At 36.3% G+C, this 23213-nt stretch overlaps 1 protein-coding gene across 1 annotated transcript in view; it reads right to left on the reverse strand.

Moving 5' to 3' along the window:
• LOC132142399 (glypican-6-like) overlaps positions 1 to 23213 on the reverse strand; it is a 291401-nt gene that overhangs the window by 106749 nt on the left and 161439 nt on the right. The window contains exon 3 of the mRNA XM_059552222.1: positions 19103 to 19494. Coding sequence (XP_059408205.1) covers positions 19103 to 19494 — 392 coding nt within the window. The remainder of the gene's footprint in view (positions 1 to 19102; positions 19495 to 23213) is intronic.

The raw sequence follows: 23213 nt of genomic DNA on the forward strand, positions 1-23213 counted from the left end.
TTATTAAGTGTGCAGAAAAGTGAAACTTGTTCTTTCAGGCTTAATTTCCCATTTAAAATACACCATATAAGGTTTTAAAATCAATAAAAATAATTATGGGGTTTCATTTCTCTCTTTTTATGATGATTTCAAACACAACAATTTTTTTTTAATCCAATTTATAGACAATTCTATACATTTACATATTTATTTATTTAATTTTTCCTTTTTATGAGTGCAGAAAACTGATATTTGTGTTGTTGTTTTTTTAATCAAGAAAAAAAATACTTTTCAATTTCTCATAAAAACTCAATACATATACATATATATTTCAAATCATTTGTTATGAGTACAGTCTGTAATTTGTTATAACAAGATTTGTTCACAGAAGTGCTGTAAATGTAAAAGAATAAAAAAGCGGCGTGGGGTGGTGGAAGGGTTTTAAATTTAATATTTCTTCTATATTATGCATTCCAGTCCAAATATTTGGTGTTAATAAGTAGTTTTTATTTATTTATTTTGTATTTATTTAATGACAGTGACATATTTTTGTGCCATAAAATAGAATTAATTTACCTAAAGTGACATCATTGTTTGCTGTTCATTAAAAAATAAAAATAATAATAAATCTTGAGAAATAAAATATATCTTGGTTTCCACAAAAATATGAACTACTGTGACACTGAACACTGTAATAATGAAGCTGAAAATTCTGCTTTGATCACAGGAATAAATTACATTAAAAATATATTCAAAATACAATAAAAATAAAAAGCACTTTAAATTTAAACAATATTTCACAATTTTACAGTTTTTACTGTATTTTAATTAACAAATGCAGCCTTTGTGGGCAGAAGATACCTCTTTCATAGACATTTTTAAAACAAGCTTACTGACCCTGTTTTTAAAAACATAACTAGCTGCATATTTTTTAAATGGAGCTGTCCAAGTGCACTGATATATAAAAGTAATGCAATTCCTCAAGCCAATAAATAGTAGATATTGTAGGCACCTGAGGTCAACAAAATGATTTATTCTAGAGCTATGCTCATGTGCCCATAGCATGGAGATTTTAAAGCGTAACCTGTGAGCAATAAAATGTTCCTGCGGGTTTGCCCACTACATATTTTCAGTACCAATTTATCTTAACAAATGCCTGGCAGTGATGGAGTAGAAATATGAGGTTCAACATGCGACAACACGCGACGGATCACATTAGGTAATTTCCATGTTTTTTTTTCACATCAGCTTGTCACAATCGTCAAATTCCATCAAACCGGATTCTAAACTGAATAATACAATGACTGATAATATCTTTAAAAGCATACCACTCTTTAAATATATATATTGGTCGACTATTTTTAACATTTTATATAATTTGCAAATACACAATCTCTCAAAATTATTTGCATATAAAAAGCATTGAATAGAAATGCAAACACTGCTTGTGTTCTGGTACACGTAAAATAGGGAAATGTATAAGAAATACTTACTTAAATAGATTTGACATTTGATGTGAAATTTGACAATTCGATTCAATTCAAAGATTCGAAAGATTTATTTCAAGTTAAAATTTTAAAACTTAGACCAAAGATTATATTAAAATATTTAAATAAAATACTGAATTCAAAGATTCAAATCAAAGATGCAACAGCTCTGATGAAGCATTTCATGGACTGTAAGGCATGAGGGTCTAGTAAGATCCTAGTCGGCTTGAAATCTTCTAAGACTGACGAGAATGTACATAGAAAAAGGTACATATTTTGCCATCTTTTTATCACACTTAATCGATCTATATTCTTGCAAATGCACCATTTCCACTGAATTCAGTGTATTTGTATCATTTTCTGACATAAAATAAACTGTAGTGCATAACACTAAAAGATGAATATGCTTAAAATGTGTAACAAATTACAAATCAATGATTCTAAAGGGTCACAGACAAATGCAATGGTCCATAACAGCTTTTCTACCCCCTTTAAAAGCATATTATGGTCAACCATTCTGAACATGCAGAGATTAAATTCAATGATTAACGATTCAATATAAAGATTAAAATCAGAAATTTAAAACTACAATTTAATTAAAATAATCAAATCAATGACCCGGTTCAAATGAAAGATTCAATTCAAAGATTCAGTTAGGTTCTCAGTGCTATCACACTAATGCATATGATTCAACAACTCTGATGGAGAGTGTAATGCCTAAGATTCAGTTTGATAGTTTGAAAAGAGCCGGGTCTTCTTGAAATCAAGCTGGAATTCAACAAATTTGATTTCCAAAACCACAAGTGGGCCTGCTTGTCTTTACATATTATCATTTGAGCCCCTGATTGCTAAAGTCTTGCTAATTCATATTGGTTAACATGTAGAAAAAATTACATACTGTACTTTTGGACACACTTCATCCATTTACATCCATTCCAATTGAATTAAATTCATTTTCATCATTATCTTGAATGCATATTCCCTCAAAGATGAATATGCTTAAATGTGGGATTTTCCCTAAAAGGTTTCAGAATCATAAGTGCACAATGATATCATCATATCAGCATGTAACTGATGAGAAGAAATGCACAAGCAAAGTGCCTCCTAAATCTTTCTGCAAGGAAACGCCTTCAGCATAAATCCGAAATGGGGAGTTCTGCTTATAAAAAAAACATAACGGACAATAATATACTGTGCTGTATCTACAGGCAGAAGATAAAATGGCTTTGAGCAACTGCACAGAAATCCTGATGGGTACATCCATTTTAAGCCTGGAACATTTGATTTCTCATTCAGTGCTGAACCACATAGCCAGGGTAAACCAACCCATGGGAAATCTTGCTGAACAAATCCTGAGACTCGTCAGCCGCATCTGGGAATGAAAATATATGACCAATGGTTTTAGGAAAGGCACAGAAATAACCTTGAAGGGTGTTAAGAGATGTGATACAATGCGACAAGCTTAGAGCCACTCTAATGTGATGCTTTCGGCATGACAAAAAAAACATCCCTGTCAGCAGTTGGATCTAATCCGCAGTTCTTATGACAGTAGGCGCAATCCAAACTGGCACGAGCCTCCAGAATCAACCCCAACACACACACACTGAAGGAGTGAAACTTTGAGGGGAGCAGCTTGTGAGTGTAGGCTTGGATATTATGATATAATCAGATCACTGAAGATGTGGCACCTCCTTCTGTTCCTCTTTTTCAATTCAAATGTCAGAGAAGGGCTGGGAAGGTGCAAGAAGTGACATGAGAAGTTAATAAGGACCTGAAGCTAACAGGAAGACACTGGGCTCCTCACAAGTCACGAATGAAACAACAGAATGTACAGTATGATTTTTCGAATTTGTACACTCCTAAAAATGAAGTTTCTTTATTGGCATTGTAGGATTATACTTGAACAGTCCATTTCAGTAAAGGAACCCAACACCGCATTCAATAGTTCAGAACGATTCCCCATCGAACCATTAGTGCGTCATAAAACCCAGACATGGTGCGAAGATGGCTAAAGGAGATGTCCCCCACCCCCTCTTGTCTTCTGTGCCTGTCTAATCTCATACCAGCGACATCAGGACAGCAGGAAAATATTTCTCTTTGTTCCCCAAACTTAAGACCACATGGCCAAGAACCCCTGTGGTGACCCCAATGCATAAATCCCCAGCCTTATCAGGAATCAGGAAGGATGCTAAGGCATTCCTTTGGCCCAGGATCACCAAAAATCCTTATACCAGGGATCACCTCCTTACTGAAGCTGTAAATTCCAGAGACTTTGTCTCCACATTGAAATTTAACCCACTTGTGGTTTAATACAAACAACGGTCTCAAAATTGCTTCCAATAAGCTAAATTGATTACCAGTATTTACCATACATATATTTTAAGTATAATGTATGTTTTATATAACCTGTGGAAGTATTTCTGTCAGTTTAACTTTCATTACAGCCTATTAGTAGGGTTTTCTACCTCAGTTATAGGAACTAATCACCAGAAGTTGCCTCATACATGTGTTTTCTCTGTATTATGCATGCTTTATATATTACTCAAGTTAATTTTGTGTGTTAAAACACTTATCATGGCTAAATCCTTATTTACTTCCACCTTAACTATGGGAAGTATGTAGTTTGATACCTACTAGATGGGTAAATGATCTCTAGAATTTTGATATAAAGTAGATGTGTGTAGGATGCTACATATTTAAACTATTAAGTTTGCTTATTAAAGCGTTTAAACTAAACTCTCAGAAGTTTGGACACACGCGATCACGTGGACATTATGCTAATTACATGCAAGAACAGGAGAACGGGGCGTAGGCCCCGCCCAATACCATATCTGATTGGCTGTCGCACTAAGAAGGACGGGTCAGATGGACACACTTATAATCCAATGACAAGCAGCTATGAATTGCCTAATGCTTTTAGCTTTTTGCCAAGCTTTTGTCCTGCTGTTGCAGTGACTTGGGCTCTTGCCTATGTTTTGTGCTGACCTTTCCATCGTCCAGCTTCAAACCACCAAGAGCTCACTCAAAACTCATCAACTCTTCCGTAAGATCCTTTGTTGAACTTCGTCCAAGAAAACCCTCTCAGAGAAACTCCGTTGCATAGCAACCCGCAATCCAGGAAGTCTCGCGAACAAAGCGCCACCTGGCAAAGCCAACCAACCACTCACCATCGATTGCTGTCCCTCAGAACGCGACATCGACCGACTGCCAGCAAATCAACGCCAGAGAATCCCTCTCCAGCAACTTCGTTACAGAAGGGAACGCATCCAAACGCAAGTACACAGTGTCTCATTTAAAAGACCACGTACTCCGGAGGTCGCATCCTCTGGAGGTCGAATCCTCTCTAGGATGCGTATACGGATTATTAAACGAGACGACCTTCGTAGGATGGACGGAAAAGGAAACAGGAAGTATCACGTTGCTATGCCAACACATAGATTCGTTGCACTCTCTGCGTTAATTAAAGAAAAAAATATTGGGAAAAGTATTTCTAAATTTGGAAAGTAATTTGAAAAGAAAATGTTTTTACTTGTTTTATTTTATTCAATGTTTGAGGAGCTTGTAATCATGTTTACCACACTTGTAATTTAACTTAAAAAATATGAAGAACTTTAAAATACTTACATTTAAACACCACAATCCACAATCTCCTCTTGTGTCTAGATCTGCCGCCACCATTTTTTCAAATAAACAACGGTTATTTATGGCGACGCAAAGAATTGTGGCTTATATGTAGCAGTGAAGGATACACCTCATGTATCCTTCAAATTCCTGTGAAAAAAGGTTGCATTCGAAGGTCTCGTTTGGAGTGTGCTACTTGCTTTTCTGAAATGAGACAACCTTGATGACATATGCAGCCTTCGAATGCGACCTTCGGAGGGCACAGCCTTCTAAATGAGACACAGCTAATATCTCCTAATTCTGGCTGAAACTGGTGCAAATCTTATTAAGAAAACTAACTAAGATTAAAGTGCTAGTAGATTGATTCTCTCAGGTTGCTTGGGACTCCATTCACCCTCCGTTAATAACATCACTTTTCTCTGTCACTGTTTGAATGAATGTTTGTGTGTTTTCGTAAGTTTAGTTTGTGTGTATTATAGTAGTTCAATAAAGCCTTGTTTGATTTTACATACCAGTGTCTTGTGCTGTGTGCTTACAAGTTACTGCCTTAAACTGTAGATTCTGTTACCTTGCTCATAATCAGTAATCATAATTTCATGATATTATTACCGTAGGCCACGGATAATATTTTGTCCTGAATTGATAAAATACCCTAATCTTAATTTATCGGTGGACGAATAGTTCATAAAGTGTTAAATATTAATTCTGAATATTTTGCATACTAATTTGGTTCTTATTCACTGTAATTCAATCCCCTTTGAGTTATATTGATCTTAATTCCCTTATTAATCTTACAGCATCGATGGTTCCTTTGAGAACCTTTAAAATCCATGGAATCTTTCCACTGCAAGTTCTTTAGCTTGTTAAAAAGTTCTTCAAACTAAGAACAAACCTTTATTTTGTTCACTGAAATGCTGAACTTGACTTATTTAAATTTTATAATGACTTATTTTTTTTTTTTTTATTAAAGATTCAAAGAGTGATCAGAAGTTCAGTAATGCTCATGTTGAAGACATGCGACCATGATGTTGTTTAATTTATAGTCAAACTTTAGTATTTACTTGTGTGGAGATTATCTTGATTAAAAAAAAAAAAAAGAAAAAAAAAAAAAAAAATATATATATATATATATATATATGTATTATTAAACTTCTCTTGGTCACTTAGCAAGCAAAGTCATTTGCCCGCAATGACACAAACTAGATTTGCACACTGTCCAATCCAAATAAAGCTCAATCTCTCTAAAGATCTTATATAGCACTCATGCCGGCATCACATGTCCTTTCTTTGGAACATTACAGGCATGTCTGGCCAGCATCCTTAGTCTCGTTGGCACTGCCAGTGAACTAACATGGGCAAATTCAACACTCCATCTGCCACCTAGAAAAGCACCTAAAAAAAGTGTCTGAAAAGGAAATGTGCATTTAGAACTTGATATACATAAATTTATTTATTTATTTTTTTTAGATTCCATAATACTAATCCTTTACACATGCACATGGGAAAGTTAATATGATAAAGTTAACATGATTAATCACAATTATATAATAATACAAATAATGTTTAGCATATTAGCCCTACCTGACTGAGGAACCAAACTTTCAGGTTCAGTTTCATGCAGTTGCATATAATACTATAATACTATGAAAATAGTATACTATTATAATCAGCTATATTTTAAAATACAATTGTATTTTTGTATTATTTTTATTATTATTTAAATCAGTTTTCATATTTGTAATTTTTATTTTAGTTAAAGGTTTAGTAATTATGTTGTGTTTTTGTCATTATTATTATTGTTATTAGTACTTTTTTAAAATTTTATTTTACATTGCATTTATTCAGTTTATTTGTTTGTTTATTTTTTACTTAAAATGAAGGTTCTTTATTGGTATTGATGGCTCCTTTAAGAGCCTTTAAAATCCATGGAATCTTCCCACTGCAAGTTCTTTAGATTGTTAAAAAGTTCTTCACACTAAGAACATAGAGTTATATGTATATATATATATATATATATATATATATATATATATATATATATATATATATTACATGTTCATTTATATTTGTGATCTGTGCAGATTCTTGCAGTATTCTTTCAGTTTAGCTGTTAGCTTAATCATCTTCATTGGGGTAAATATTAAAACTCCGCAACCCAACATAGGACAAGCAGTTTGGAAAGTGAATGGATGGACGGAAATATTTGAAATAAATGTGCCAATGCAACTTAGCACATCTTTCACAGACTAAACCAACCTTGACTGAACTCTTGAAAAGCACCTTTGCTTCTGCTACCTAAGGAAACTGAAACAACCCACACAAAAACATTTTTTTTACACTTTTGCCACGTACACACTTCTGAAACATGTATGTTTACTCAGAACAATGTCATCAGATATACTCATCAGAACTTTTAATTAATCCAAGAGAGAGAGAGAGCATCTCTCCGATTGCAATTGCTGTCAAAAAAGACTAAGAAATTGAAAGAAATGTTTGCTTCAGTTTCTCAGATGTTTCTTATGCGAACATACTCAAATGTGTCTCCTCTTAATTTTATAGTTCTGTACTCTCACTGTAGCACGTTTTCAGCACATTTATGTCCATCCACATTTCTCTGAAGTTATTTTATACGAAACATCAGATAGATGGTGATATTTCAAGTAAATTTTACTTAAATTTACTTAATTATACTTAAAATCTTCATTAAGGTCTCCTGAGCTCTGAAAGAACAACCTTTGAACAATAAAACTCTTCTGGAGATGAACATTCATATCCTACTGAAACCAAATAGACAAAAACATATTTTAATGCAAATATGTAAACAGTACTTGGAACTGTTGCAGATACATATGTCTGTGTGTGTTTTAGCATCATTGAGATTCTATCTTTATAATTATTTTGCAAAGGTTTTTATTTTTAGAGTTTCTATTATCAATTTTAGTTAAAGTTTTAGTGATTTTAAAGTAGTTTTTGTAATGTCTATGAAGTTATTATTAATTTTTATTTCTACAGTACAAGTTAACCATTTATAAATGAAATAAGAAATGTTGCCATAAAATGAAATGCATTTCGAGTGAAATAATGATAAACAACATTTGCAAAAAGGTTTCATTTGTTTATTGCATCAGTTACCCTGAACTAACAATGAACAATTTCATAGCATCTATTCATTTTTAATTTCAACATTTACGAATATATATTTTATTTTTAAATCAAAAGTCGTAGCATAATTATTGTTATATATCTATTAACAACAATTAATGCACTCTGGACTGAAATAAAATATATTGCTCAGTTCCCGGTTAGTTAATGCAACTACCTAATGTTAACAAATGAGACCTAATTGTAAAGTATTACCATAAATACTGTAATAGCCTATAAATAATATTGAATTAACCCTGACTAACCCAGCTGTAAAATGTTGCACAGCTTGTATAGCTAAAAGCATCAGTATTTGTGCATATGCTGTGGGCCTCAAAACATGGATCTCTAGACCAAGATTAATAAAATTTTTCCCTTTCTTTCAGCACATTTCCAATGCTGCAGTACTACAACCCGAATTCCGGAAAAGTTGGGACGTTTTTTAAATTTTTAATAAAATGAAAACTAAAAGACTTTCAAATCACATGAGCCAATATTTTATTCACAATAGAACATAGATAACATAGCAAATGTTTAAACTGAGAAAGTTTACAATTTTATGCACAAAATGAGCTCATTTCAATTTTGATTTCTGCTACAGGTCTCAAAATAGTTGGGACGGGGCATGTTTACCATGGTGTAGCATCTCCTTTTCTTTTCAAAACCGTTTGAAGACGTCTGGGCATTGAGGCTATGAGTTGCTGGAGTTTTGCTGTTGGAATTTGGTCCCATTCTTGCCTTATATAGATTTCCAGCTGCTGAAGAGTTCGTGGTCGTCTTTGACGTATTTTTCGTTTAATGATGCGCCAAATGTTCTCTATAGGTGAAAGATCTGGACTGCAGGCAGGCCAGGTTAGCACCCGGACTCTTCTACGACGAAGCCATGCTGTTGTTATAGCTGCAGTATGTGGTTTTGCATTGTCCTGCTGAAATAAACAAGGCCTTCCCTGAAATAGACGTTGTTTGGAGGGAAGCATATGTTGCTCTAAAACCTTTATATACCTTTCAGCATTCACAGAGCCTTCCAAAACATGCAAGCTGCCCATACCGTATGCACTTATGCACCCCCATACCATCAGAGATGCTGGCTTTTGCACTGAACGCTGATGACATGCTGGAAGGTCTCCCTCCTCATTAGCCCGGAGGACACGGCGTCCGTGATTTCCAACAAGAATGTCAAATTTGGACTCGTCTGACCATAAAACACTATTCCACTTTGAAATAGTCCATTTTAAATGAGCCTTGGCCCACAGGACACGACGGCGCTTCTGGACCATGTTCACATATGGCTTCCTTTTTGCATGATAGAGCTTTAGTTGGCATCTGCTGATGGCACGGCGGATTGTGTTTACCGACAGTGGTTTCTGAAAGTATTCCTGGGCCCATTTAGTAATGTCATTGACACAATCATGCCGATGAGTGATGCAGTGTCGTCTGAGAGCCCGAAGACCACGGGCATCCAATAAAGGTCTCCAGCCTTGTCCCTTACGCACAGAGATTTCTCCAGTTTCTCTGAATCTTTTGATGATGTTATGCACTGTAGATGATGAGATTTGCAAAGCCTTTGCAATTTGACGTTGAGGAACATTGTTTTTAAAGTTTTCCACAATTTTTTTACGCAGTCTTTCACAGATTGGAGAGCCTCTGCCCATCTTTACTTCTGAGAGACTCTGCTTCTCTAAGACAAAGCTTTTATAGCTAATCATGTTACAGACCTGATATCAATTAACTTAATTAATCACTAGATGTTCTCCCAGCTGAATCTTTTCAAAACTGCTTGCTTTTTTAGCCATTTGTTGCCCCCGTGCCAACTTTTTTGAGACCTTTAGCAGGCATTAAATTTTAAATGAGCTAATTAAGTGGATAAAAGTGTAAAATTTCTCAGTTTAAACATTTGCTACGTTATCTATATTCTATTGTGAATAAAATATTGGCTCATGTGATTTGAAATTCCTTTAGTTTTCATTTTATTAAAATTTAAAAAACGTCCCAACTTTTCCGGAATTCGGGTTGTATATTCCCACATGCAGGTTCACTCAGACCTTTTCTGCAATTCTCTCTAATTGAACAGCATCTGAGGACAAGAGCCAGTGAGTGCTACGGTGACAGTTTAACCCTCCAGCTGAGACACTGGCTCCAAAACAATCAGCTCAGCTACGGTTGGCCCACCGCCGCCGTACCACACAGAAAGAGAGAGAGAGAGAGAGAGACACGAGAGCCAGTTAAAGACACATGCGCCATCACTGTATTTGTGGTGGATCACGCTCTACTGATTATGTGTTCAGATGGCCGTCAGATACTTACAGCAATTTTCAAAGGCACAGATTTAGCTGTACTGCAGATCTCAAATGTTCATAACGATTAAACACTGCTGCTAATCATGGATTGGTGCCAGTATTAAGGCTATGAAATTTGCGTGACAGACTGAGGACTTTTACAAGGATGTAAGTTCTAATAGTGTGTTCAAATTTTTTTATCAATAAGTTGGAAATGCGTTATTATGACATCAGGAGTGCTCAATAGATTGATCGGAACAAGATGGAGATTTTTGTAGACCTTTTATACAAAACATTCATCAAAATGTAAGAACTTTTAGTCTAGTTTTCTTTGTGTTTTTATTCAATTTATGAAGGTGTCGTATTGAATCATTATATATTCATAATTTAAAAATACTACTGGATTTTGCTCATGCAGCTCCTCCTTATTATTATTAGTAAAAAATATTTTCATTAATTTCAACAAATTAACACCCAATACAGACCATTGTGTCCGACATGTTTTCTCACTGAAACTTTCATTATTTATTTTTTAAATGTTGTAAATTGAATTATCATATATTCTATCATAATTGTACAATACTTTTGTACATGTACTTTTGTTCTTGCAACATAAAAATAAAAATCATTAAAATTAAATGTATGATTTTTGTATAGTATTTTGTACATGCAACTTAATTGTAAAATAATAATAATAATAATAATAATAATAATAATAATAATAATAATAATGATAATAATAAATTACTACTACTACTAAATATATCGGTGAAATGAACAATTATTGAACAATACTATCGCACTCTGTACATGCAAATTAAAAATAATACAAATCATCATAATCGTATATATATATATATATATATATATATATATATCTATATATATATATATATATATATATATATATATATATATATATATATATATATAAATAATTTTCATTACTTTTAAAAATGTTAATGTCAACACAGTACTGCATCCATTGGAAACGTATTAAAGGAAAAAATATATATTTCCCATTTGCAATACTGGCTTTGTGGTGGCTGTCATGTGCATTTACTCATAAATATGATATTTCTGACATGACTTGAAAACATTCTATATATTTCAGAATGAGGGAGTGCATTGATATTAAAAAAATTACATACAATACTCATTTAATTTTATTATTATTGTTATTATTATTATTATTATTAATATATATATTTGTTGTTAATTTCAAACTAATCCACAATTCCTGAAATAGTTTTTTACATAAACATATGCAAACAAGACCTAAACAAGTGAACTGGCTCTAAAAAATAAGTCCAAATATTAGACTGTGTTCACCCTCAGAAAACAAAAGCCATATCAATAAATTACATTATATATATATATATATATATATATATATATATATATATATATATATATATATATATATATATATATATATATAAAGCCTAAAAACACAGACAAGGCAACACTTCAGACACGATTAGTGAATGTGACATTATCGTCAACTATAAAATCGGCTTTACAGAGACATTATTGAGAACAATTTTGCTGGAGGTCATAAAGTCTTTATTGCTTTGCTCTTTTCAGCCAATTTCTTGCCAAAGTGAAAATCACAAACAGCCACTTCTGATGTTCCCTGCTGTATTATAGTGAGAGACAAACAATTACATTGACAGAAAAGTACATTCAAGAGGAAGAAGTCACTTTTATGTGAGAACATTTTAGTGGAAGGTAACTTCAAACATTAAAGGAATGTTCACAGTTCACACATGTTCATGTCATGTTTGTGTAAATAAGACCCAAATGTCAGAGTTAAAAACAAGTTGGCAGCTTCTATGCTGTGCTTATTATAAAAGTCTATTGGGTATGTGGAATTCAACTTGTATTTAACCCAGAATATTGCTTTAATGCTCACTAAGAGCCAAATGCATGTAAAAATGTCTTTGGCGAGTAAGTAACATAGAGATGGTAACTATGAGGCACTGAATTATGCTTTTTAAACAGCATCACAGGAACAAGTTTGACCCTCATTAACACCAGCAAATCGAATCAAAGAGTTCACTGCCAGTGACACAGTGGCATGCTACACAAATGCAATGCAAAATCAAAAAATCCAAAAATAAATAAATAATTTAAATAAATCATTGTGGCTGTTTTGCATTTCTAACCGGGCCTGTTACTTATATCTGTACACTTTCAAAAGCAAGGACAGATGGCTGGCTGGATTTTCAAATTAAAAGTAGAGGAGAAAGACACCCAGTGAGGCTGGTCCAGTGTCACTTATCCTAAAGTCAAAAGTTCTTTCTTAACAATCAAGTAGGACAGGTAGAAAAATCACCCCGAGCTTCCTCAACGATCTTGCTATCTCCGGCCGTGAAGGTGAAGGGCCATGTTCTTTATCTTTTATCATTCTTACCCATTAGATCCTACTGCAGCTCCATGTTAATGTTTCCGATGGCTCAAGACAATTGCTTATTTGATGAACCTCGACTTACACCGGCTGACTAGAAGGAAAATATCAGTCTCCAGCCCATTGTCCAACTCCTCAGGCTCAGACCAGAGTGTCATATGGTGTTAGGTTTACGCCCTTACGCCACCCGCCCACTTGCTGATGAAAGGTGGCACAACTGACAGAGTCTGAACTTTAGCCACATCTCAAATGGCAGGGGTCATCAAGGACACAGTAAGCGGCATGAACGCACCGACATAATGTCCCAACATGGCCTCTGACAGCTGTGATGCTCAATTAACATCCAAAATCAACCACACAAATGCACACAGACGTAATAGATACTGGCACAGGGTCAGTAAAGTTAACTAAAACAATAAATAAATAAATAAATATTTTTGAACATTATTTGAAATAAAATAAAATATAAATAGTTTTTGTTCAGCTAGTTGCCAAGACAACATTTCACATTTTAACTGTATATAATGAAAGAAATAAAACTGGAAGGAAGAAATAAAAAAGAAATAAATAAAACATATTTTAAAATAAAAAGAAACAACTAAAGTAAAATGACAAAAACACACAGCATAATATATTTATCAAAATTACACTATCTAGACATCACTGTTATGGGTAAACAAGGTGTACGTATGAAACTACAGGTATAATGCATGCAAAAATTAACAATTAGTGATGTCCTTTCAGCTAAGCTATTAATGTAATTATTATTAAATATATATTTTTAATTGATTTTAAAACGTCATGGTTACGAATGTAACCCTAGTTCCCTGAAGGAGGGAACGGGGATCTCACTAGAGAGATGAATCGCCTTCAAGTGTTAACGAAACGAGCCAATGAATATTGGCGTGCGAGATTTGCATTGCGCACCCCGCCCCGCAGCGCGGGTATAAAAGGAGCGCGTGCAGGCGCACAAACAGTTTATCACTGAGGAGCCAAGAAGGCGTGCCCCAGCCGTACAGCGGTGGTACAGCAACTGTGGCGACGGAACGTAACGTTTCCGTTCCCTCCTTCAGGGAACCAGGGTTATATAAATAACCAAGACGTTCCCTTTCAGTCAGTCCCGTCAACCTTACATCAGTGACTGACGAAATCAGGGATCCATACGGAAAACGCCACTATTCCTGACCCCCTCCAGTTGGGGTGGAAGACAGAACAGGGCTTAGGTAGAGGAACCTGCACTACAGTGAGAATTGGATAACACTTGGATAGCGTACCGAAGTAGGGGGACACTGTGGAACCACATCCTGCGCATAGGAGATAACATCTGGAATTACACATATGGACTGGCCGTAAGGCAGTGCTACATATGGAAGTCCCTGCGGTAGACTCAGGCCACATGGGGTGAGATCACTACACAGCAGAGATGGCAGAGAGACCTCTGCCAGGGAAAGACACGGGCTCACCGTGAGGGACAGCTCTACAGATGTCTGCTATGGAGGTGCCCCGTGCCAAAGCCCAGGAGGAAGCCTCAGCTCTTGTAGAGTGTGCTCTCACTCCAAGGGGGAACGGTAAGCGACGGGCCTGATATGCTAAGACTATAGCCTCCACTATGCAGTGGGCAAGTCTTTGTTTGGAGACAGCCTTTCCCTTCTGCTGTCCTCCGAAGCAGACAAAGAGCTGGTCTGAGGTCCTGAAGCTCTGCGTGCAGTCCACATAAATACACAGGGCACGAACAAGACAGAGCAAAGCGAAGGCTGGGTCTGCTTCCTCCCGGGGAGCGCTTGCAAGTTCACCACCTGATCCCTGAAGGGCGTGGTGGAAACTTTGGGCATGTATCCGGGGCATGTATCGTCGACCGAAAATGCCTGCATGTCCCCGACCCTCTTGACTGAAGCCAATGCAGTGAGGAGTGCAGTGAGTCAGTGCCGACCATCTTTATGGAGATGCAGATTTCATTTTCCAACAGGACTTGGCACCTGCACACAGTGCCAAAGCTTCCAGTACCTGGTTTAAGGTACTGGAATATACCTTTTATATTGTACTGGAATATACCGAATATACCTAATATATATATATATATATATATATATATATATATATACACATACACACACACACACACACACACAAACACAAATCTTTATTCTAACCACTGACAATCCTTGAAGCCAGACACATATTCTATTTGACAACTCATTTTAATCATACATACTTTGTACATCCAAAATTCAGCATCTGTGACATGCAATTAATTGTCTATTCCATGTTTGTGTATACTTGCATATGTTTCTGGCCTCAAGGATTGCCATGCATGAAGAAACAAACTCATCTACATCTTGGATGGCTTGAGAATGAGTACATTTTCAGCTATTTTCTTTTTCCAATTTTGGGTGAACTACTCCTTTAAATCTGAAATCACGCAGTTTAAATAATGTTAACCTCAAATCTCTGGGGGGATAAAAATAAAATAATAATAATCTGCTAAATCTTCTTTTGCCCTTTTCAGCATTCCAAGTACAGAGGGATGGCATGAAGCACAAATACTAAAAATGGTTCTCATAATCTAATATGAGTGGGATTTTTACCGCTTAATTCAGGGAAAACATACCAGAGATGAGGCCTCGGATTGCATATAATCCCAATATGTAATCTGAGCAGTTTATTTCCGAGGAAACCAGTGTGTTTCAGATGATTTATGCATAATGACATAAAAAAAATTCACATACTTAAAATCAAGAACAGATGCAGCAGTTAGATAAAAAAAAAACCTTCATATCATATCATATCATATCATTACAACATAATCTAAATTATATTTCGAAGAAACAAAATAAACCCTATTTTCAAAGATATCAATATTCATAAGTGCACTTTTAATCTTTTATTAAATATATAATTTTTGCCATTTTTTTAGTTAACAAAACTGTAACCTTTAATTTATTTCCTTTATGTTTCTGTTTATAAGCCCAATTTAAAAAAATCCAATTGCAAAATGAAATCTAGCTGATGACAAACCATTAGTGTTCTGGAGGAGCATTGAGTTCTTAAAAGTAGCAAAGCACATCATTTTTCATAGAAAAATGAGGCTACCAATAAAATATCAGCATGACTACAGCACCAGTCTGGATATATGAGCACTTTCTTGCATGTAAACAACATTTGAGCGTGTTCCTCTTCGGGTTTCCTATATCAGGTCAGCGACATCACTACCTGGAACAGGTCAGAGTCCTGTGAAAACAGCCCTGCTCCATTAGCACACAGCACACAGTGAATCAAAACACAGCCATTAGCTATGTCTGTCTGATATACAGTACAGCGCAGGGAGACTCAAGTATGCACCTGTGATCCAGTAACATTTTGTTATCTGTAAAAATACACACATCATACCTTAATACTGGTTATAAACTGATTTCACTAAACACCATATAATTTACTTAGAGCTATAAAACATTTAAGACAAATGTATTATTGGTTTTAGGTATCAGTATAATAAAAAAGGGGTCTCTTTCTGAAGCACTAGTTCTAAATTACGACATCATTGAGAAAGCTTCACTTCTTAGCAATGTCTATGAAAATGAAAAGCTTAAAATTCTTTAAATTGTTCTGCTTTCTGGTTTACTACAAGAGAGTTAAACCTAGAGTAGAGTAGTTGAGACCAGGCTTGGAAATATAGTATACATTACATATTTATTATACATATTAAAATAGATATGTAAGTTCCCTGTTATAAAAAAAAAAAAAATGAAAAATAAATAAAGAATGCACAACAATAAAAAAAAAGAAAAAAGAAGAAAAAAAAAAAATATATATATATATATATATATATATATATATATATATACTAATTTAATTATTATTAAAATATGATTTATTTGTATATGTATATGCATGTGTATTATTATAATTATTTTTACTATTATTATAATTTTTTTTATGTAATGTCTTATTTATTATTTATTCTGCTTTCTGGTTCACTGCAACAGCGATTTGCATCGACTAAATATTTACAATCCTGCTTTTTTAATGCAAAAATCAAGAAACAATCAATAGCAATTAACGTTAAAATGAATAATCATTACACAAAAATAAATAAATAAATCTGAAGAACATTAATAATCACAACAACAGCAACGGTAAATCCCACCCTTAACCCTTGCATAACCCTGACTCTAAGTCCATGCATAGAGTATTTAACTTTTTAATTTACATCATTGCACATATTCATGGCATGTTTGTGTAAAAGGGTGAATGAGAGGTCAAGGTGATTTTTTGTTTGGTTTTTTTGTTTGTTTTTTTTTTTGCATTGGTGCTGTATGTGCAATATGAATTATATATATACAAAGATCATTAGAGTTGATGAAAAGTGGCTGTATTAATTTAAACTGAAGCCCAACAGTTGTTTGTATATAGTCAAGATGCTGTTCACATTTACAATTGAGTTGTGTTTTCCAGTCAAAGGGTGTTGCTACATGGTTGCTTGGGAATTTTGTTCAATCCCTTAGAAAATTATGAACATATCCGTCCTCAACAAACTGTACATTTTGAGATACTTTGAGTTAAATGTTTTGGCTGTAATACATTGTTAATAGCAGACATTTACAGAGCCCAACAGAGAAATTATAGACTCTTTATTTCAAGAATCTGCGGTCAAGAAAACTTCTCCTAATGACAATTATGTTATTACTGAAGAATTGTATTTTATTGCTCTTCCTACTGCTCCAAATTGGACAGATGTGCCAATAGAGACAATACAGACTGATTGGCTAAGATTAAATCCACTCATGCTTTCAATCACACTTAAGTGAACTCCGTCAAAGTTCCAAAAACACAAATTCAAACATTTATTTGGACCTGTTTGTCGTTTCTGCCCAAATAGTTTCTACGAGTTGTATCTGAGTGTTAAAACAGCTGTTGCAAATCAGAGGCACATCAGTAATATATATACAAATCAAATTTCAGTAATTATTTTAAAAATAATGAAATATTATTTTCCCTTTCTTTTTTTGTTTTAAACACGGACATATGATTTGCTATATTGCTTTGCCCTTGACCCTTTAAGGTGACCTCTGAACCAGATGTGCCTAACACATTGGACATCACAGAAGTCATTGTCATGCACTAAAACAACAGCCACTCCCTCGCTACATTTGGCATCACAGATGACAGCATATCTAGTAAAAAAGCAGCATATCTAGTAAGTGCAAAAGCTCTTAAAACTGAGTAGACCTGGCTGCCTCACTACATTCTCTAGGCTTTTTCAGGAGGAAATCTGTCAATAATTCTTCTAATCATCCAGTAAGCCATTAAACAGCATAAACATCCAGTGGAAAATGTGATTGAGACGAGCCATCAAAGCCTGATCTGTGCAATGGAGCAGAGATGCCCGCTGCGGCTGCCAGCCGATTGCTTTTATCTTCCCTTCTGAAAATGTCCATAGCTCGGCAGGGCATCATCATGGATGTTATAACCTGTCTAGCATGCCGCTGTCACATCAAAGCGCAACATGGCTTCTGTGGTGTTAAAATGAATTAACACTCATGTAAGCATGCAACCTAGTGGCCTTTATAAAAATACATATTAAATAATGGCTTCTACAAAATATATGTGTTTATGTATTATGTATTTATACGTTTTGATTGACCAAAAATCACTAATAATAATAATAATAATAATAATAATAATAATAATTATAATTATTATTATTATTATTATTATTATTATTATTATTATTATTATCATCATTATTATTATTATCAAATATATACAATATATATTATAATTTATAAATGAATAACACTATTATTATTATTATCATCATCGATAATAATAATAATAATAAAAGTATACGTTGACACAAAACAATCCCAGAATATTTTAGAATTTAAATATATATTACTAATATTACTTATTGATATTATATATTACTAATATTAATAATAATTATAATAATGCATATGTCAAATTACCATGGTATATATCAAAGTTATACTTTCAAAATTATATAAGTTTTTTTTTTTTTTTTTTATCACAGTTTAGCGTATTTCTCTGCTTCACCAATATTTTCTTCAAATCTCTTGCGCAGTAAGAGGTCTACTTCATCATCAAACGCTGAAGGCCACTGACCTGTTTAGACGTCCAGTGAAAGCTGAGTATGAGCAGGAAGACTTGTGTAAACATAGATGCCTTACCTTTGCCACTCTGTTGGCCACTTCCCGACCCACCATGAGTCCTTGAACGAACGAGCGAGCCGCAATGAAGGCCTTGGTGACCTGAGCCTTGAGCTTGCGCGGAACATCTCCAAAGGGCTTTAACTGGTCGGTGTATTTGCTGATACACTCCAGATAGTCATCAGTGAAGGTGTGCTGAGAGTTCAGCAGCTGAAACATGCGCTCCAGAAGTCTCGACCAGAAGTCATTCAGCACTTCCTCCAGGATGACGTTTCCGCCAGTGTAGTAACGCTTGAGCTCTGAGAACAGGTCCTCAAAAATCTCTGAGTTGTGCGTGTACAGTTTGCCATATGTGCGCACAAACATGGCATTTAGTGACTTTTCCGAGTTGTCCAGCAACTCCAGAAAGAATTCTGAAAAAGAGACAAATATAAATAAAAATAATTATAGATACTGTGGTACAGAAATAATACACACACACACACACACACACATATATATTAATATAAACTTACAATCATAATAATACAATGTATACAATGTACAATAATAATAATAATAATAAATATTATTATTATTATTTTACTTTATTTTGTTCCTCTTCAGGAACTCAAGCTGCGTTGGATGACACTTTGGGAATGCCCTTCAGCGTGACCGGCTCTGAACCACGTGTGTAATCAGTTCAATGGATGGGGCGAGACGTCACAGGTGGGGTGACGTAGCGACTAAGAAGCTTAAAAGCACGTGCGGTGAAACCGGTGTTAGCCTTCTGTCATTCAGCAGTTTTCTGTTTATGTGTCAGTCGCTATCTGTTTGTGAGTCTTATTTAGTGTTGTTTGTTCACTGATAAGCTCCATTATGTCAAAGCTTCAGTCAGGAGAAGTTTTGGGTGAAAGCAGGCAGCATTCAGGCTGTGTGTTTTTCCTTGCCCAAGAAAGAAAATATATTAGGGTAGGGACACATGCAGTTTGTGTGTTGTCTGCTTGAGAGTGAAGCATGCAGAATCAGCTCTCGAGGGAGTTGACGGCCCGCAATGCAAGTGTTTGTTACTGCTTTGCTTTACTCTCAGAAGGCTCTCATTGAGGAGGGAGCCTTCACTGGCATTTCTCGTGGTGCGAAGGTGGAGCGGTGGCTGTGCTTGCTAGTTTCACTATCGGATCCAGTGGAAGGAATGTGGACGGGCGAGTTCCTATCTTCTTCCTCAATTACCAGATCGGGTGACTACTCTCAGTGGTTTCGGAAGCCTGCACTGCGGTACATCCCCCAGGTGGAGAGGGCTCCATGCTCTAACTGTCTTTCTCTGAGGATATTGATATGGCAGCCACAGGTATCCAGAATCCAGTTCGGTTTTCCTCCCCCTCAATTCAACGGGGCCTTTCCCACCCTGGTGGGCCCGAGCAGGCTCTGGTAATGGAACAGAAGTAGACACTCTCTGAGGACGGAGGCCATCGAGGTGGTCACTCCTCTCAATGCAGAGTCCGGGTCCTACAGCCGGTACTTCACCGTTCCTCATCATAGGAAGTTCCTGAGGTTTGCTTTTGGGGGCTAAAGCCTACCAATACTGGTTCTCATTCTTGCCTTGTATCTCACCCCACACTTTATTGACTCAACCACATCAACGATTGGTTGATATTACCTCAATCAGAGTGGATGGCGGTTCGGCATCGAGGTGTAATTCTCACTTACATGAAAGAGCTGGGGTTAAGACTTAACACCAGTAAATGTGTGTTTTTCCAATACATATAACTATTTATCTGGGTGTGGTGTGGGATTCCATGACCATGGTGAAGGCACATATGTCTGCTCAAGTCGATCCTTACCACAGTCACATGAGTCAGAGAAGGCCGGTCACTCACTGTCAAGCAGTTCCAGACTGCTGGGTCTGATGGCAGCTGTGTCCGACATGAAAACTCTTGGCCTGCTGTACATTATACCCCTACAATGGTGGCTCAAGACCAAGGAGTTCTCCTCGAGGGGAAACCTGCTTCGCATACTCAAGGTTACGTGAAGGTCCTACGTGCCTTAGACATGTGGTTCTTGTCTCAGGGCCTGGTGCTGGGAGCTCCTTGTCTCTGCGTAATGCTAGCGACGGATGCATCCCTCATCGGTTGGGGTGCGGTCATGAGTGGCCACCCTGCCCGCAGTCGCCAAGTGGTCGCCATCTGACATGGCATATAAACTCCCTGGAGATGCTGAAAGAAGTTCACATTCCTGGGCATCTGAAAATGGGAGCAGGCATCCTGTTGAGGCAGGGACCAAGGCCTGGGGAATGGATGCTTCACCCCGAGGTGGTGAAGCAGATATGCAGAAATTTTGGTCGGGCTCATGTGGATCTGTTTGTGACTTGAGAGACATTGCACTGTCCCCTCTGATTGCTCTGCTCCCGGGAGTTCTGGAGAGAGTGCACCGGGACATGGTCCTTCTGCTGTTAGTAGCCCTGTTCCGGGCCAAGTATGGTTCTTGGACCTGATTTCCCTCCTAGACAGCCCTCTAGGGGATATTTCCCATCAATAGGGACCTCCACTCACAGGCAGGGGTCATGCCCCTGCTTGGAGTTGGAAGTTATGGCTGTTGCCACTGAGGGGGCACAGCTCATAGCTTCTGGTGTCTCAAATGAGGTTGCTGAGACCATCCTCCAATCCAGAGCTTTTCCCCTCCTGGTGCGGAGACCACCAGCTCTGCCCAGTTAACTGCCCAGTTGGTACAGTTCTGGAGTTCCTGCAGGCAGTTCTCTCAGCAGAGTTGACCCACTCCACCCTGGAGGTCTACGTGTTGGATATTGCAGCCTACTATGCCCCTCTCGGTGGCCAGTCAGTCGGCAGACACCCTCTGGTTAAATCTTTCTAAGGCTGAGGCCTCCGGCCAAAATAAACTTATGCTAAGTGGTGGATCAGGATGCTATCCCAAAGCCTCAAATCCTCTGATCTCCCCTCTCTTGGGGGTCAAGGCTCACTCCTTCTGAAGTATGGCCATTGGGTGGATGTAAACGATTACTTGTCAGGCTCCTGGCTCTTTCTCTCACTTTAGCTGTGCTCTTCCACACTAGGCAGAGATGTGAAAGTCTGGCTGTGTGGGTATAGTCATTCCCAAAGTATCCTCCAACGCAGCTCGAGATCCTGAAGAGGAACGTCTCAGGTTACGCATGTAACCACAGTTTCTTGAGGGAATGAGACGCTGCGTCTCAGGGACATACTTCTGGCATCCCTGTCAGCACTTGCTTCATTCCTAGAGGCTAACGCTGGTTTCACTGCATGTGCTTTTAAGCTTCCTGGTCGCTACGTCACCCCGTCCGTGACATTTTGCCCATCCATTGGACTGATTACACACATGGTTCAGAGTCGGTCACGCTGAAGGGCGTTCCCAAAGTATCCTCCGATGCAGTGTCTCATTCCATCGAGAAACCATGGTTACATGCTTAACCATTTAAGTTTAACCACATATTAAGTATACAAAAAATAAATCAATAAAAATCTTCCCAGTCCATGTTTCAAATTACAAAACAAAAAGCAGGCTTATACCGGTGGGACCATATTCTCAACTTGTTCTCAAATGGAGTGGATTTCAAATTATGTGATGCAAACAGCAGCTTCTGAAATACTGCCAGTCGAGCATATGGTTCTCAAATTAGTGTCTTGCTTTAACTTTATCAGCCACAGGCGAAGATTTATTAAAGACACAGCCTGCAGCATCTGCTCAGAAAAATACATACCAGCTTGTCTTTCAAGACTACATTTTCCAGTTCAAGCATTCATGACCCAAGGTGCTGATTTAACAGACCCTTGCTGATTGTTTGTCCTCAAATGGGGGACATTTGGATTTGGAAAATGATTTTATTGTGACTTGTCATTTTCATTTTCTGTGAAAATCTACTCACATCATTAAAGGAACAGTTCAAAGAAAAAAAAAAGTAATATACCAACCCTATATGATTTGCTTTCTTCTTTAAAATCATAGACGAGTGACAAAATAAATTCAAATAGTGACAAAATATATCAGTAAATGTTGACAAAATATAAATTTTAAATGAACTGAAATCATTGGATTGTGACAAAATAAATCAATACATATTGAGAAAATGTTTAATTTTAAGTGAACTGAAATCCTCAAATAGCAACAAAATACATGAATGAAT

Source organism: Carassius carassius, chromosome 6 (assembly GCF_963082965.1).
Source record: "Carassius carassius chromosome 6, fCarCar2.1, whole genome shotgun sequence".
Lineage (NCBI taxonomy): Eukaryota > Metazoa > Chordata > Actinopteri > Cypriniformes > Cyprinidae > Carassius > Carassius carassius.